The sequence below is a fragment of the Tetrao urogallus genome (genome assembly GCF_951394365.1).
Source record: "Tetrao urogallus genome assembly, chromosome: 1".
Classification (NCBI taxonomy): Eukaryota; Metazoa; Chordata; class Aves; order Galliformes; family Phasianidae; genus Tetrao; species Tetrao urogallus.
The window spans coordinates 157,441,179-157,458,244 of record NC_136813.1 but is presented as its reverse complement, the minus strand read 5'-3'; the positions used below and the strand labels follow the sequence as shown (position 1 = coordinate 157,458,244).

The following is a 17,066-nucleotide window of genomic DNA, read 5'->3' as shown; positions in this document are numbered from 1 at the left end:
CATCCCTGGAGACATTCAAGGCCAGGATGAATGGGGCCCTGGGCAGCCTGGTCCAGTGGGTGTCAACCAACCTATGGCAAGGGGTTGGAACTGGATGGTCTTTAAGATCCTTTCCAAACCAGGCCAACTGGTGATTCTTTGATTCAATAATTGTAATTATAAGATAGTAGTATATTATTTCCAGACAACATAATTCTTTTCAGATTGAATAATTTAATTGAAAGAAACTCATTTAAATTACTTTGACCCTTAAATAGTTATCAAGGGAGAGTAGGGTTTATCTAGGGTGGCCAAAGACACACAGCTGTTTTCTAACAGAGTACATGTGCTTTCATCACAAGATGATCTCAAAGCAGAGAGGCACACATGAGTTCTTTCATGATAGTGCTAAGGGCACTGAAACATTTATGTGTGGGAATTACTGGTTTCACTGCACTAATAAGGGAGGTATATTTGGCTTAAATATGCTGAAGAATGTAGACTGTTTTCCCTGTTCCAAATGTAGTACTTACTTATAGCTGAAAAGTATTCCATAGATTCTTGTAAAATCCAGAAATAATTATGTCTATGGCAGTGTGAAGGAGAACCACAAAATCTCCATCTCTAATATGTTGCTGTTAAACATAGTAATTACTGCTCTGTCTACAGATTAATTCTAGTGTCGATGATAGTATTAAAATACATGATCTGTTTGGTGCTTTCAGAAATAGCATATTGACACTGAAAATCATCATTTTCCTTCCATATTTTTGTATTTAGAAATACAGGGGAAAAAAAAAAAGCACGCAATCCATTATCTATCGTAGAAATAGTTTCTCTTAGAAACAACAATCAAGCCTTATTTTACATTATACCAATATGATTGCATTTTTAAACATGAATTTCTAAATGAAATCATACATAATAGAAGAATATATAAAATTAGCAGCTGGATTGAGGCAGAACTGCAAATAAAGAGGCTCACCATCAGAAAGTGCTAGCATCTTTCAAGACTAGAATATAAACTTCTTATTCATCCTGTCATGCACTTTTAAGTATTTCTCCAGCTTACAAATATGATCCGTAGTCACTATCGTGCATGGAGATAAGTATAATTTATATTCAAATGATAACAGGCCCACATTTTTGAATACCTTCCAAATCCTCAAGTTTTGCTTCCATCTGAAATGGAAAAAGTAGTTGGACCCAGTACTGATTTCTGGTCATCTGTGAAGCATCAATGAATTCCACATCTAATAAAATTCATAGCTCGTGGTACTCTGCAAAAACTGAGGTCTGTAACTCTTCTGAACTCAGAAAGTGGGTGAGTCCACTGAGATCCTTCAGTCCTATGATTTGCAGCAAGTATCCTTTGCTTTTGTTAAGGAGGTGGAATTGCGTCTGCCTAGCATTGGCCAGGATAATTTTGGAATGAACTCTTCCCCAGTCTTTTTATTGCAATCTTTTTCTAATTCAAAAAGAATCCCAAACTTAGCACCATGTTTTCCCAATTTTGTTCAAGTCCATAAAATTATTGATATGCATCCCACAGTTAATGTGGCACCATTACCATGTCCTGGTGTCTTCATTTCCTCATTGATGTCATTTTAAACAGAAGCTTTTCATCCACTGGTATTATGGAAGTCCTGTTCAATTCGGACACAGGCAGGCTTTCTTCTGTTAGTAAAACCTATGTACTTTCAAAATTCAAAATAGCTAATTGTGACTTTTTTCACTTGTTTTTCACTTCTTGTTGCTGTGAATGTAAGACTTAACACTGGACATGTCCAGATGACAGATAAATAAGCTCCAAGCTGTACTCAGTTATTTCAAATTGTTATCCTTTATCCATTTTTCATCTTTTATTTGTCTTTCCTACAAAGTTAGTGCTACCTTCCCTTCCTATCTGCTGTCATCCGTGCTGAGTTCTTGGAATCCCTTGACACTCTGGCACAGCGTAGGATGTGTAATGTTTGTGTGAGTGGGTATAAAATCCTTTTCTGTTGTGTTGTGCCTCTGGGCACAGCTACAATTACTTTGCTGGCACGTATTAAATCTAATGAAATCTTTACATTCTTATGAGAATGGTATTCACAGTGTGAATGTATCATCAGCTCGTTTTCCATTAAACAGAACAAACGCACTATAGAATCACGGTTAGGAAAATTACGTGATATTCACATGAGCTTCCCCTGAAACCTGAAATTCTCTTTACTGAATTAGATGTTCTACTGTATAAACAATCTGAAAAATCTCTGTGATGTTTTAAATTGCCTTTCCAAAAACTATCTGTCTAGAATGAGTGCTTTACAAAATTTTACCTCAGTACTGCTGAATTCTACTTCATGTGTGATCTCTTTCTCTATACAGAAGCTCTAAAGCTGTTATGCCGTTGAACAGCTTTAGTTATTTCTCACTTACCACCTTGCCTCTATTTGTGCTCTCAGCCTAGTAATAAATGCTTCCAGGTGTCACAGCAACAAGGCTCCTAGTTTCACAGGTTACTTGAATGCACGTTCAGGTTTTCCTTAAACAGTTTTTCTTTCAACTTTCCATTATCTTAATATTCAAAATTTGCATAATACTGTGGCCTTCTTTTGCCTTGGGAATAGAAACAGTAGTAGGAAAAGAGAAAAAAAAAGAGCTGTCTACTCTGTTTTTACTATCCCAGTGTAATGTTCAAACTACACACTATCTTTTAGTTCACTAGTTATCAACTTTCCCTGTCCCTTATTTTTGCAATAGGCTTCCAGGTTATTAGTCAGAAACTTCTGCAGCTTTGCAGTTGGATGCTTCTTCTTCCTGCCGTTATCTGTGCCTGTCTTGCAAATCAGCCAAATATGCAACTGATGTACAAATACCAATCTTTAAGTCTTGGATTTCCATTTGTTCTGTAAGACTTGTTTGCTTTCAAAATGTCACATTTTCTCATTTCTTTGCTTTTGTATTCTTTTGTTTCTGAAATACTAACAGTTCATGTGGATGGCTACCAAGGTATTCCCTCTGTAGGAAATGCCCCTGTCAGCATCATAATGTACTCCAAGAGTTGTGACCATTGGCAAAGACCACTCTGGAAGGTGTTGCCCTCTCAGACTCAACACTGCTTACCCAAGCATCCTGTCTTTGCGCATATGAAATCTGAGCACTCTCCATTTGGAGAGATGAGAATGAGAAACAAATGCTGAGTAGACCTTGCTCCTTATTTCTCAGCTTCAGCCACTTTGGATGTACCAGTTCTGTCTTTAACTGAAGAGACAGGGTAGGCATTTTGGGTAATAAGATTTGGTTATTAAAGTAAGGAAACAGGAATCTTAAGCAGCCTGTTTTACTCTCAGATATTCTTCTTATCCTTTATACTTCTAAATTATTTTTATGCCTTGCTTTATCTCTGTGTTAAATAGCTTTAATCGTATCTTTCAATCTTAGATTGTTATGTTCTCAAAATACTTTACGAAGATTAGTTAGTGTTGTAGATGAGCAAGAAATGGATTCCCATCCCACAGAAATTTTCAGTATATCAAAACATTTCCCTGTACTGAATCAGGACAAAAATCAAAGCAAAGACTGTGGGAAAATGGTTTAGAACATTCATCTCAATTCTGTAATGTCAGTACCTTACATTTCAGTTTTATTTTATCTTGCTCCTTTAATGTGTCATTTCAAGCCAAGATTTTGAATCAGTAAACTGGTAATTTTTATTTAAAACAGTGATTATGTTTAAGCAATGTCTATTTTAAATGTTATCACTGAAAATATATGTTTAAGACTTTTTTTTTTTCTCATGAAATGCTTTGTTTTGAAAAATCTGCCATTTTCGGGGAAACTTACATTTAATCGTGGAAGGTGAAGTTGCCAACATTGAGCAGATGGACAGGCCTGTCCAGTTGCTTGTGCAGGTAACTGGTGCCATTGGAGGTACCCTGAGGTACTTCATTTGAAGCTGTACTGCATCTTACATGGGCAGGACCATCCTTAGATGCTGTGCCTTCTTGCACATCCCCTGGCAGCTCAGGTATGCTTCGACGACTCAGTAATATTACCTTTCACAACTCAATTTAACCCAGAGAAACTAAGCCACAGCAGAATGATGGCTGAGATTTCACTAGGACAGCTGATGGAAGATAGATGATTTGTGTTTTACTGATCTCAGATAGTTTGGACAATTCAGAATTTTGTTTCTCAGCTTAATAAGCTGTTTGAAGGTACATACAGATTTTGATGTCCAGCTTGTTTTGAACATCATTCTATATGTGCTTCACAATAGGAAGGATTAGGAAAAAAAGCAGATGGTAACTCATTTGCCACATCTGAAAATTTGGACCTCACTGACTTCATGCTGTGCAGCTGAAAGTATAGCCTTTGTATTCTCCTTTGATCATATGTTCTAGCTGCAGTGAAACTCTGCTTTCCTGTGCTGTTAGCACATTTGAGCAGAAGGTTGGATTTCCTAAGGTCCCTTTCCACCTACATCACCCTGTGTTTAAATTTTCTGATTGTCCCTGCTCTTTAAAATAATTATGCTTACTATATCCTGCTAGGAGGAAGATCACATAACATACTTTCGTGCATAAGATTTTAATTTTGTCCCTTGTTCTTCTGCTGTTAGATTTATTAAAAAAGAGTGTTTTTTCTGAAGTCCATACATTGTTCTGTTTTTCTACCTTGTCATGGTTCTTTTCCTTTGGTTCTCTAAGTAAGTATATAATCAAAAACTATTAATAGGTGTCTTCTATTTCTAGATAGATCTGGGCTTCTTGTAATTTTAACTGTTCTTTATTTATTTTTGGAAGTCCAATTTTCTCATTAAAGAATGCTGGAGAAAGTCATCTGTTCTGAAATAAGAGGGAAGATCCCAGTTATGAAAAAAATGCAAAAAGTGAGAAATTAAATGTTGAAATTTATCAGTGGAGGGCAGTAACACATGAAATCCTTGAGAAAACCAGTTGGCGCTGTTAATTGATAAAGGCCATGGACGAATAAGCTGCCAATTTTCCGGTAATATGGGGTTTGTGAGGAGAGTGAAAACAAGAGGCAATTACTAAGATTGAAGAAGCATCGCTCAGTGCTGGTTGACATGGTGATAAAATGACAGGTGAAATAATGTTGACGAGCATAGCAATGATACACATGAGAAAAACAGTCCTAACTTAGATGCTTGAAGATGAATTCAAAATAAACTGTTCTTCCTCAAGGAGGAGATCAAGAAGTTGTAGTAGACACCATCAAGCAACTGCATAAAACAGTGATAACTATTGCTGTAGACTTGTAGAAACAGAATTGTAGAATTATAGAATCATAGAATGGCTTGGGTTGGAATGGATCTTAAAGATGAGCTGTTTGTTTCCTAGCCCCCTGCTTTGGGCAGGGTTGCCACCCACTCGATCAGGTTGCTCAGAGCCTCATAAAGCCTGACCTTGAATGCCTCCAGGAAAGGAGTATATAAGAAATGCTAGGGTAGAAGAGTAAAGAATTATGACACGCTGATTGCGTGGTAGACCTGCCTTCAAAACACTGATGACAAGTCTGATTTTCTAATCTGGAAAAGAGTGTAATAGGTAGAAAAAAAGAAAGAGATGGTCAACAAAAGGTGTTAAGTGCAGTTGCTGTATATGGAACAATAGAATAGACTTTAACCTAGAGTCTTTAATCCAGAAAAAGAGATGACTTTAGGGAGTATAAGTCTGTAAAAGCCTAAGATGTGATTTTTCACTTTCTCTCCCATTCAGAAAGCAGGTTGGTTAAACTCTGTGGTAGTACTCGAGGCAGTACACCTCGAGTACTGTGTCCAGTTTTGGACCCCTCTCTGCAAGAAAGACATTGAGGCCCTGGAATGTGTTCAAAGGAGGGCAACAAAGCTGGTGAGGGGTCTGGAACACAGGCCATATGAGGAGAGGCTGAAGGAGCTGGGAATGTTCAGCCTGGAGAAGAGGAGGCTCAGGGGAGACCTCATTGCTCTCTATAACTTCCTGAAGGGAGGTTGTAGTGACCTGGGGATCGGCCTCTTCTCTTGTGTCATTAGTGATAGGACCAGAGGGAATGGTTTCAAGCTACGGCAGGGGAGATTCAGGCTGGACATTAGGAAGTGTTACTTTTCAGAAAGGGTGGTCAGGCACTGGAATGGACTGCCCAGGGAGGTGGTGGAGTCACTGAGCCTGGGGGTGTTCAAGGAAAGGCTGGATGTTGTGTTGAGGGACATGGTTTAGTGGCAGCTATTAGTGATAGGTGAACGGTTGGACTGGGTGATCTTTTAGGTCTTTTCCAACCTTGGTGATTCTATGATTCTATGATTCTTTGATTCTATTTTAGATCATACAAAGTTCTGCTTATGTAAAACAATTATATTACTTGTATACTCTTTATAGTACAGCCAATGATAATAGGCTTCTGAATATTGAGAGGATACTTTATTTTTCTGTGAGTAATGATTAGGAGCAACTGAACTTCTTTGGTTAGCTTTAAGTCTGGGGGAAGCAGGAGAAATGTCATCAGAAAAATGCAGCGTTCATTACAGGCAGTGGGTGGAGATGTTCTACTGGGAAGATGTCTCTTGAAAGCATATGTGCTTGCATCTCAGCAAAATTGTTTGCTAATGTGGAAGAGTAGTTGAAGAGATGTGTAAAATCTGAAACTCCAGGAACTTTTTGTTTTCTTCTTTAATGACCTAGGATCTTTGTTTTGTCGGCTGATGAAGTGAACTACTGCCCTTTTTAAGCTTTGCATAGCTCTTTACAAATAAGCCAACTAAATGTTCCACTGAAAATCCAAATTTGCCAGTTATCACAGGCAGGAGTCTGAAACATGCTTGTCATGGTCTCAAGATTTATCCACAAAGATTTACCCAGTTCTTATCAGTTGAAAGTCAAGGCCTAAGCAGGAATTTGTCACAGATATGATCATTTTTTGAAGAAGACAGAATACCTCAATACAGGCTATCTAGACACAATGTAAGGCTAAAGAAAAAAAATCTGTGTAATCCAAGCAGTGCATAATTATTTACCCTCTGGTATTATGTGCATCTTGGCATCTGCAAGTTTTTATTGCTAAATGAAGCAAGTTGCCCAGAATTATTGTGTAAGCTAAATGAAAATACTAACAAAATACTAACACACTTAGATGTATTGATATGATGCTACCAAAAATACAAAAGGTACCAATGCTTTCTCTTTAATTGTGAATGTTATCCTGTGTCCATTTTTATACTACCTTTTAACAGCATTCCCCTCTCCTCCATCTCTTCCTATATGACTGAACAGTATTATGTACAACACAGTTCATATAAAGTATCTATTCAAATTCTAAATGCCTCCTTCACCCTTAGAAGTAATTCCTTAATTTTCTGAAATAACCCATAACTCCTCAAAATTTGGGAAATCTGCACTGAGTTCCCTGTTAAGGCAATCCAGTTTTTATCCTGAGGGACATTATATACAGATGTCTCTGAAGCCCTGCAGCGTCTCAGGCAGTTTGGATGCATCATTTCTTAACTTCATTTCACCCAGGCACTGTGTGCTACTTTGACAGACATCCAATTCTTGCAGATGTACTTTTGAGGATAGGAAGACCTCATGGATTTTTCCAATCCCACTACTTCAAGATTGGATTCTTATTTTCACTGGAATTGGTTTGTCAAAGCAGGCAGCAGACAGCAAAATGAAGAACACTGATCACTTTTTCCCCTTGTCATGTACTCTGAAAGTAATGCCTCCTATTTATTTCCTTGAAAACTATGACAGATACAAAGAGCAAAATAAAACTATTTGATAGAGCACGTTCTCAGCTACAAAGTACTATTTTTAAACATAACCACCACCATTAGCAATGCATTTTCACCAACAACGATCTGCATGCTGCACTCATAAAAATATGCATAGCTGTCCAGAACATGGCTTGTCTTTCACATTGCTGTTGCCACTACTGAAACACACCACCCACACCTCACTGTCCTCGCATCCCATGTTTGGCCTCCATAAGTGTTGTGAAGTATCAATGAAAGTCAGCAAATGCAGTTTTTTTCCTGATGGAGGAATTCAGTTCCACACCTTTGCTTTATATACACTCCCATGTCAGACTCCATTCGGTCAGTCTGCCCCTCTGCTGCCATACCACTAAGATCTGCCTCTCGGCCAATGTAATAAAATACGAGGCATTGCTTTCAGACCAGCCTTTCTACATACATAGAGGACAATGGTGTTGCTCTTGGAATGTAACAGAGTAATCAAAAGATGTTTACTACTCATAGTCAAAACATGAGAAGAGGTGAATGGACCTCTTCCCTCTTTAAATTAGAAGAATACCAATGTAAATCTGCAAGAAAGTTTTCTTTTTCCAAGTCACACTTGGAGAACATAGTCCACACAGATCATTCAGAGATGGCATATAGAAGTTATGCTAATAAAAATACTTGACAGGTGAGCCAGATACGTCTCTGTGACATATAAATAAAATAGTTTGTAAGTGTTGTTTTGCAGCAGTAGTAGAAGCTTCTCTGAGAGTGGAAGGAAAAAGCAGGTAAACATGTAGAGAACAGCAGCACTACAGGAGGAAAAAATGGGCTTCTGGAGAGATCCATTGGAAGGAAATCTGTGGTTCCCTGGTAAATCAGTAACCAAGAAGATGAGATTTGGATGTTCTGGGGAGTGTCAAGAATATTAGGAGACCCAAATCTTGATGAGGTGCATATAAAAGTTAAATCTACCAATCCTGATCTTGCCAACTAAACCCCCACATTTTCTGAGAAGTTGTGTCCTGTATGACTCCAGTTCCATAGCAAAATCTCCTTTCAGAGATTGCTGTGGGAGTATCATTAATTGGAGGTAACACAGTAATCTAAAGTAGTCTAAAGTTCTCTGCATATTTATTGCAGTGTACAAAAAATATCTTTTTATGATGTTCCTTCTCAAAATTATGAGTGTCTGTGTATATACTCATATGCATGTATCTGTATATGTTTATATGTGTTTAAATCAGCAATGTAGGCAATTCTCAGTATCTTTTATTTGGTAATATACAATTTTTCAGTAGGTCTTTATCTCAAGAGTCATAAAAATACCGTGCAAATGCAGTTCTTTCAAATTTCTCATATACCAAAGTTCTTTCCTTTCACATGAGTTATTGGCTTTGTGCTCATTTTTGCCTCATTTTTCTTGATCATAGTCTGCTAGTGTCTTTTTCATTCTGGAGACCTAACTGTTGAGAACTGTGTGTGCTTTTAAATATGATATATTTCCTAAAATACTTCTAGGAAAGATGGAGTCTTAATATACTACAGGTGTCTAGTAAGGTATAAGCTGCTTAAGAGAGAAGTGCATATTCTCCAGTGCATCATTTTACAACATCTTCTGACTGCCTTCACTTATTGAACCCAGAACTTATTATTACTGTAACAGAAGCATCAGAACAGAGTACATTTTTTTGCCTAATTAGCCCACTTCTGAGTCCAAAATAGTAGTTAGGTCAACAATGAAGCTAATTTTGTGTAAAGACTTTAGACCGAGAATTGGAGAATGCAGAAGTGGACATTCTTTTCTGCTGGCTGTGCTATAAAGGTTGGTAATCTCCAGCAGAAGAGATGGATGGGCAGTAGCATCTTCAGATGCCATAGCTTAATTATCCAGAAAGTATCTGCCAGAGCATGTGCTCATATAAAGCATTTATTTGATGCATCAATCAATCTATTAGTTTTCCCAGTGTGTCATGATTCTTATATTCATATAACCCAGAATCACTTGAGACTTTTTTTTTCTCCCATATGGCAATAAATGCCATGTTTTCTTTCCATTGTCACTCATATCTCTTTCAGCTGTGCAGTTTTCTAAATATCTCCCCCTCTCTGCTGAATCACTGCTGTACTGAAAACTGCTTCTCAACATGTACAGTCCAGTTTTGCATGCTGCAAAACTCTGTGCTTGAGGAGTCAAGAATCAGGGCACAGTGAGGGGTGGCTCTTTGTGAATGCACTGGAAGCCAAGACCCCAGCAAGACAGCAAGACAGGCATGGAGTGGCAGCAAGACTCAGCCTGGAGTCCAGATCACTGGGCAGGTCCTTGGAGATGATGTCAGGCTGGGACATGACCCCAAGATCTGGGAGCCAAAGCTCCCAGAACAAGGCTGCTCTTACAGTGTGCACATGAAATGTGCAGTTACCCATTTATGGAAGTTCATGCTGGATATGGCCTTTGAAATAACAAAAGTGAATAATCATTGTGGTATTGATGAAATCTGGGAGAGAATAGCAATTGCTGTAGAAGTCTACTGTTTATCTTTGAATCTGCACAGAAGAAGTTCAGTGTTGCATGTGATTTCCTGTACTGAATGACAGGTGTTCTTTCAGGCACAATCCTTGCAGACCAGCACACTCTGACTCCAGTTATGGCACAGCTGGGCAGCGCTTACAGTTCAGTGGAACAGATGTGGGCAAACTTAATTTTTTAGGTACTGTATGCCATCTGCAGTAATGGCAAGAGGGAAGCTGATGTAGGCATCAAGAACTTGCCCCCGTTCATCTTTGCACCATTTTAATTGTCAGTCTAAAGTGATGTACTTACTTGGTATCTAAGCAGTAATCTACAGTGATATCTGAGTTGGAGCAATTTTCTTGCTGTGCTGCCTTGCTAATGGAGATGTATTCCCTGCATACAGGGATCACGCAAACCATTACTGAGTGTCTTCCTTCAGTACACCAAATGACAAAGCAGCCCTGTAAGGGAGGTGTTTGTTCTTTCACAGTAGTTTGGGAGTAGAGATAATGATGAAGACACGCAAGGGTTCCTCTTTTCCATCTGCCTTAAAAGATTGGCTTCATACAGTCAATTTCTGTTTGTTGAGATAAATATGTTACAAAAAACTTAGGTAAATTATAACATTTATTCCAAATGAGAAAAAATTTGATACCCTGGATGGAAGTTGTGGTTGTGATTATACCAACTTATCTCCAAATCCACATTTAGCAAGTTTTGTCCAGGTTGTAAACACATCAGTGATAACAAACAGTGCACAGAAGCAGAGAATCGATTTTGTTCATTTTTTTGTAAACCAGCAGCTATAAAAGCCCATCATACCTATTTAAGAAGTTGCTAAATACGTATGTTATTTTTAAACTTTGAAGTCCCTGTAAATCCAAGGATGTTTTATCTGGGAGTTCTCTCTTTCTAAGCAAATGTAACAAGGTTTCTTCATTCTATAGGATATCATTATTTCCTCTTCTGTGAATTCTTTTGTTAAATTAGGAAAGCCTTGCAAAAAAAAAGTCTCATATAATGATAGTGTGTGAAAAATGTAAAATATCATTTAAAAAAAAAAAAGAATGACTTTTTCATTGTTTTACTGCTATTAGCAAATGCATTTCAAAATCAAAATAACTTGTTAGAATCCACATCTTTACACTGCTACTGAAATTGTGTTTTGATTTCTTTGACATGATCCCTGATTGCTGTGAGAAGAATCAGTTCAGTATTTTTGTTCTTAGATTCCCCCTCCTTTGTCTTGCAGCTACTTGTGGCAGATTCCATTAACAATTGCAGTAGGAAATACGAGCCACATCTCATCAGAGGCAATTATATGGGTGTCTAACAAATCAGGTAAAGCTAAACTTTCCTCCCAGTGGAATCTCATAAAGCATACTTGTGTTTTCCTCAACTGTTTCTTTGGAATTGATCCTAGATAATTGTTTAGTTGCTCTGCACCCACTTTCAGCTACCTGAAATGAATTACTAAGGAAGTATTGGGAAGGGAGAGAGGAGGAATGAAGGATAAGCAGCAAGCAAGTTTTATATTATCACAGAAATTAGACAGTATAGTGAAAAGTTTTTATATAGTACTGTGTACTTCAGTGCTAAATATTTTGTATTTAGCAATACATATCAAATTATTGATGAATGCAATTCAATTTATTGATTTGTGAAAGTTAAATGTAATATTCTTGTAGCAAAGTATCTGATAAGTATGGCATAGTAAATGCAAAACATTTACCTTTCTGTCATTTTGTAACTCCAATCATGGTCTGAACCAGGCCTAAGAAATATTTACTGTTGCTAAAACATTTTCTTATTGATCTGCCAAAATATTTTGTATGCATATTAAATAACCAGATGTGGGACCTTGAAATTGCATTCAGCTTACAGCTTATTCTCTCCCTTCTCAATTCTTACATGATCATAATAGCTACTGTCCTGAGAACAGCTAGGGCTGGATATCAGTGTGTTTTTTTTTCATCTGAAAAAAGGAATCCCACTGTAAAAAATTTCATGACATATTTATTTCCTTAGTAGTTCATAGTACATCAGCTGACAGTTTTGGACTGGTGTTGGAGTGGATGAGGAAACAAATGTGGAGACTTAAGTAAAATGAGTGTAAGGGTGGGAAAAGAAATAGCCATATGTCCCCAATGAATTATAAAGGGTGAACTTACCCCTTCTTGTAAAATTAAAAGGCTGTAAAGCCTTCCCTCCAACAGATATTTAACTGGAACGAGGAATGTGTCAAACCTGTGTGTGTCTGTGCTTTTCCTTTTTCTCTTTTATGTCACCAAAAGGTAGTAGTCACACAGTGCTTAGCAACAAGCAGAAGCAGAGATGAATGGTGTAAGATTAGTAAAAATCTGAATAAACCAACTTTCTAGTGGTATCAAGTATGTGCTCCTTTGCCCTGATCATTTGCAGCCCATTAGAATGTAGCATGTTGATGTAATGGTCTCAAAATGTGCCTGGGACCAGGGTGCTTTTCTTAACTGGGAAACATACTCTAGTTAAAGTGTAATAAGGTGCTGTCCTGCTTTGCAGAAGTATACTGCATTGGCTGTATTTCTTTATGTGAACACCTTTGGAATACTTGAAAAACCTCTTTGATCTTTCACAGTCTGCCTCAATGACCTGCTCCATTCTTGTCCTTTAGGACTTAACTGAACTCGCTTGAAGTTGATAGAAAGATTCCCATTGACTTCAGAGAGGGTTGATCTTCTCAACTCATCTCATTAGATCGTACTCCTGGTGCCTCCTTGATGCCTCCTTCCCTTCACTCCTGCCTTGAAAGTTCAGTATATCACTATTATCTGCACAGTTGCCTTTTGCTTGCAGAGTGCTGTGAAGGAACAAGATAATAAAACCTCTACCCACTCTTTTAAGATCTACTTACTCCTATTGGAGTGCGTTCAAGAAATAAACAATTTGTGATGGCCAGTGTGAGCAATCATTTTGGTGTGGCTGCTATATAGAAATTAAAGAGGAACTTTTCTAAGTCATCAGTTTCCAGTGTAGCAGGTCAATGTCATTGTGATCTGTTGCCATAATCCATGTTCTTTGTCATTACTTTCTCACTTACTTGCTACATCTCATTAAAATGATACTGTAAACTGATGAGTATAGCAAGGATGTACTTCTCTTGCTTATATTTGTTGTTGTGTAGTTCACTTGAAGGATTTCTCAACATTAAAACGATAAGTAAGTATGTCTCTACATCTGCTCAGTATCTGATTCATTGTGTATGCTACTATATGCTGGGAAAGCTATAGATTCTTTTGTTGCACTCCTGGAGATTTCTGCAGCTTGTATGTTTCTTTCGTGAGGATCTGGAGGAGACTGTGAGACTGGAAAGGGCAGTTATCAGGACTGATTTGTTTGGGAAGGAATAATCCTGTAGAATTTCTGTTACGTTGAGCGTACGTGTTTTTGTATTATTCCAAAGAGCAGCCAAAGAATAGCCATTCAAGTGGAACAAAGCATTCCAGAGAGCATTTGGAAGATTGGAATCAATCACAGTGCTCTTCAAGTGAGTGTAATTGAATATAGACACTCAGATCAAATTTATCAGACCTTGTTCAAGATCCAGTATTGTAAGAGAAATAAAACAGTCCCTTGACACTGAAGTTTAAAGTGGAAATTATAATTCTTATGAACTTGTGCTCTGTCATAGATCCAGGACCTGTTTCTGTTTCCTCTAAGTATGTGCCCTTTTTCCTATTCTCTGTGATGATGTACAGAAGGTAAAAAATCAAGAATCAGCTTTCATCTTGTCTCCACAAGACAAATGTATCGCAGGGCTTGAAGGAAGATTCAGGCCATTCTGTTGAAAGAGTACTAAGTGTGCAAGAACAGTTCTACCCATTACATTTCTGCATATCCAAGAGAAGCATAGACATGTCTTAAGTAAGGAGGCTTAGCTAGTATCCATTTCAACTAGGAAAGTCAAGCTGTGGACTAAGGCATACTTGCTGTTTCCTAGGTATGAGTTTCTGGCAGTCAGGTTCCAGCTAGGAAATAAGACTTGGGAGATGCTGCTGACTGAAGTTTCCATTCTCACCTCCTGTACCTTGACTCATTTGTAATGTCCGAGGGAGGCAGTTCTCTGATGGACCTCTCTGCCTCTGGTAAAATTAGTCATTCAGACTCCTCTCATTATCTGTGCAGGATTGCCAGGAGATGGAGGAAAGAATTTTCTGCAGGACAATTACCTTCCCATCAGCAAGTATCAACTTACCTACAATACTGGCACAATTTTGACAAGATGAGGAAAAAATTAATCCCTTTGTCCCAACTTTTATTCCTTTATCACATGGAAGATCCTAACAGGAAACTGCTGCTTACACTTGTGTAACATCACCTTAGGTGTTAGCTGTTCCAGTAGGTAGGAATGTTAAATTATGGTAGGGTAGTCTGCAGTAAGACTATGTGAAACAGAACATGATTGTATTTGCTGATATGATCAAGTTACTATAGAGTTCACTATACTATTTTTTTCGATGTGGAACTAAGGCAACATGGCAAGTGAGATGGAAAGCATATTTTGTTCTGGTTTGCCTTTTCTGAGTATGAAAAATTGAATTCTCTATGAATCTCTGTATGAATTCTGCAAAAAGTTTTGCAGATTTTAGTTAATATCAGTACCTTTACCCAAAGAAAACAAAAACAAAAACAAAAAAACAACGTTATTGTGATGAAATTCCTTATGGAACATTTTCTCAGAAAATTTTCACTTGCTGTTCTTGGCATGAAATTGTGTTATTCTTCTGTAGTTATTTTTACGAGAAAATGGAGTCTGTTCCATCAGTAGTGATTCTACCAAGCCAATTTCCCAGTGTGCTAAGAGTTGTATAAAATGAAAAGTTAAAAGAAAATAACAACTGTGAGTCTAAACACTTGAAGTGGTAGTGTTTAGCCCACGCTCTTGTCAGCACGGGAGAAATTTCTTGCAGAAGGGTGCCCTTCACCCAGAGCTGCCTCGTGTTGCTGTTTGGAGGAGCAGGCTTCCATCATGCCTGCTTGTTTTAGTGGAGTGGAAGTTGTTGGAGGGCTGTGAGAACTCGAACTTCAAGCCACTTGAAGTTAGCACCAGCTGGAGGATTGCCTCACACTTCCAGAGCAGAGAAAATGAGAATCAGACCCTAACTGATTTTCTTTTTTTAACTTCAAAAAGAAATGTTGTAAAAATTAACTCTTTCCATCTCAATATTTCATGTATATATGAGGCAAAACTGAAAGTTTCAGAGCAGTGCTGTTTTCTGAGGTATCCACGCAAAACATGGCAATGGGAAAACACTTTTTGAGGAAGAAGATTGAAACCAAATCCCTTTAAACTGATATGCTGTATATATATTCCAGATTTAATTTTAAAAGGTGAACTAAAGCCATCAAAGATAGATTTCTTCCCAAATGAAATCTTTGTCACTGTTTAGGAAGTCATGAATGGTTTAATTTAGGGTTTAACGCTGAATGACCACCTTTTCCCTAACTGTGATACTTTAAATGGGAAACAAATGTGTTTGTGATAAATGGAGAAATTGCCCAGGTGGATAGAAGTTTTCTGTGCCGTAATAACCAAAAGAAAGATTTATTTTTTTTTAATAAGAAGGCATGAGGATTGGCAGATTCAAACGTAAAATTCCAGTAAATTATATAGAACTATAAGAACCACATGCCTACTACAGTCCCTTAAAATAACCACCTGCTTACATGAACTAGAAAGGCATGAATGTTTTCTGTTCCGTATTTCAGGAGGAGGTCAACACTTGAGTGGTCTTATCAAAAAATAATAGCAAGTGGTAACGGTTGGATTTAAACTGACCAAAATAACAATAATGCCATCAGGCTTTGAAATGATACCATTCTCCATTAAAGCTCTATGTGTTGGAGGAGTTCCACAGCTGTTATTTACAAGATAGGTTTTTTTTTTTAAGTTTTCTTGTTTGACTGACAAGTATCGTTCAGTACTGTATTAAAGTAAAAGTGATTTCCTCACTACAGAGTGCACAACAATGCACATACTGAAATGAGAAAAAATACAAGTATGTGTTTCATCTGATCTTGAAAATTTCTATTCATTGTTTTTTGGTTTTCTTTTTACCCAGAATGGATTACTGTGTGCCCATTGCTGTTTTGATAGGTTTTTAGGTGTCAGAGAAGTGCTGGGATCATCCAGTTACAAGTAGCTCTTTCCAGCTACAGTGGCATTTAAAGGCTAGTTTGCAATAGAAAAACATGGACAGAAAGCAGCACAACATTAGCACAGGATGAATTTCTGCCATGTAAAAACAGTTTCCTCTTGACTCTACAAGGCAGTACATCCCTGAAGACCTAGGGATATTCTAAAAGTTTTTGTTTCCCTCAGCAGCCTCTCCAAGATAAAGAAGTGGGTATTTTTGCTGTTGCTTTTAAGAAATCCAATAGTTTGATTCAGGACATAGCTGAGATTTAACAGTGATAGACTTTATTCACAGCACCATTCTGGGTATAATAATTAGGATAGGGGTAGATCCAGATTCAAATTCCTTTTTCTCTCTCTGTTTTATAGCAGTTGTATGAACCAAATCCTCTATAAGGAAGTGCTCTTAGCACTGTGGTGTAAATTGTTACTATTTTTATTTTTTATTTGTCTACGTGTATTTTTCTTTGTATAAAATAATTGAATCTTATGCAATCAAACCAGGAACCAGGATTTGAGTCTTTTGTGAGGAGGCTAGATGTGAACAGCTGGTGATTATGATTTCAGGTTCAGTATTCAATGTACTTAAGTAGAAGAACAACCTCAGTTGAACAGTCTTAGAGAGTTTTTTTTTTAGAACTGAGCTGCAGCCCAGTGTTTAACAAACCTCTGTGGAA

General features: G+C 37.6%; 1 protein-coding gene across 1 annotated transcript in view; it reads left to right on the top strand.

Annotated features, from left to right (window-relative positions):
- The window catches only part of TRHDE (thyrotropin releasing hormone degrading enzyme), a gene marked incomplete at both ends in the record, with an annotated part of 207,291 nt that overhangs the window by 146,977 nt on the left and 43,248 nt on the right, over positions 1 to 17,066 (top strand). Inside the window, one exon of the mRNA XM_079538556.1 lies at positions 11,467 to 11,555. Within this exon, the coding sequence (XP_079394682.1) occupies positions 11,467 to 11,555 (89 nt within the window). The remainder of the gene's footprint in view (positions 1 to 11,466; positions 11,556 to 17,066) is intronic.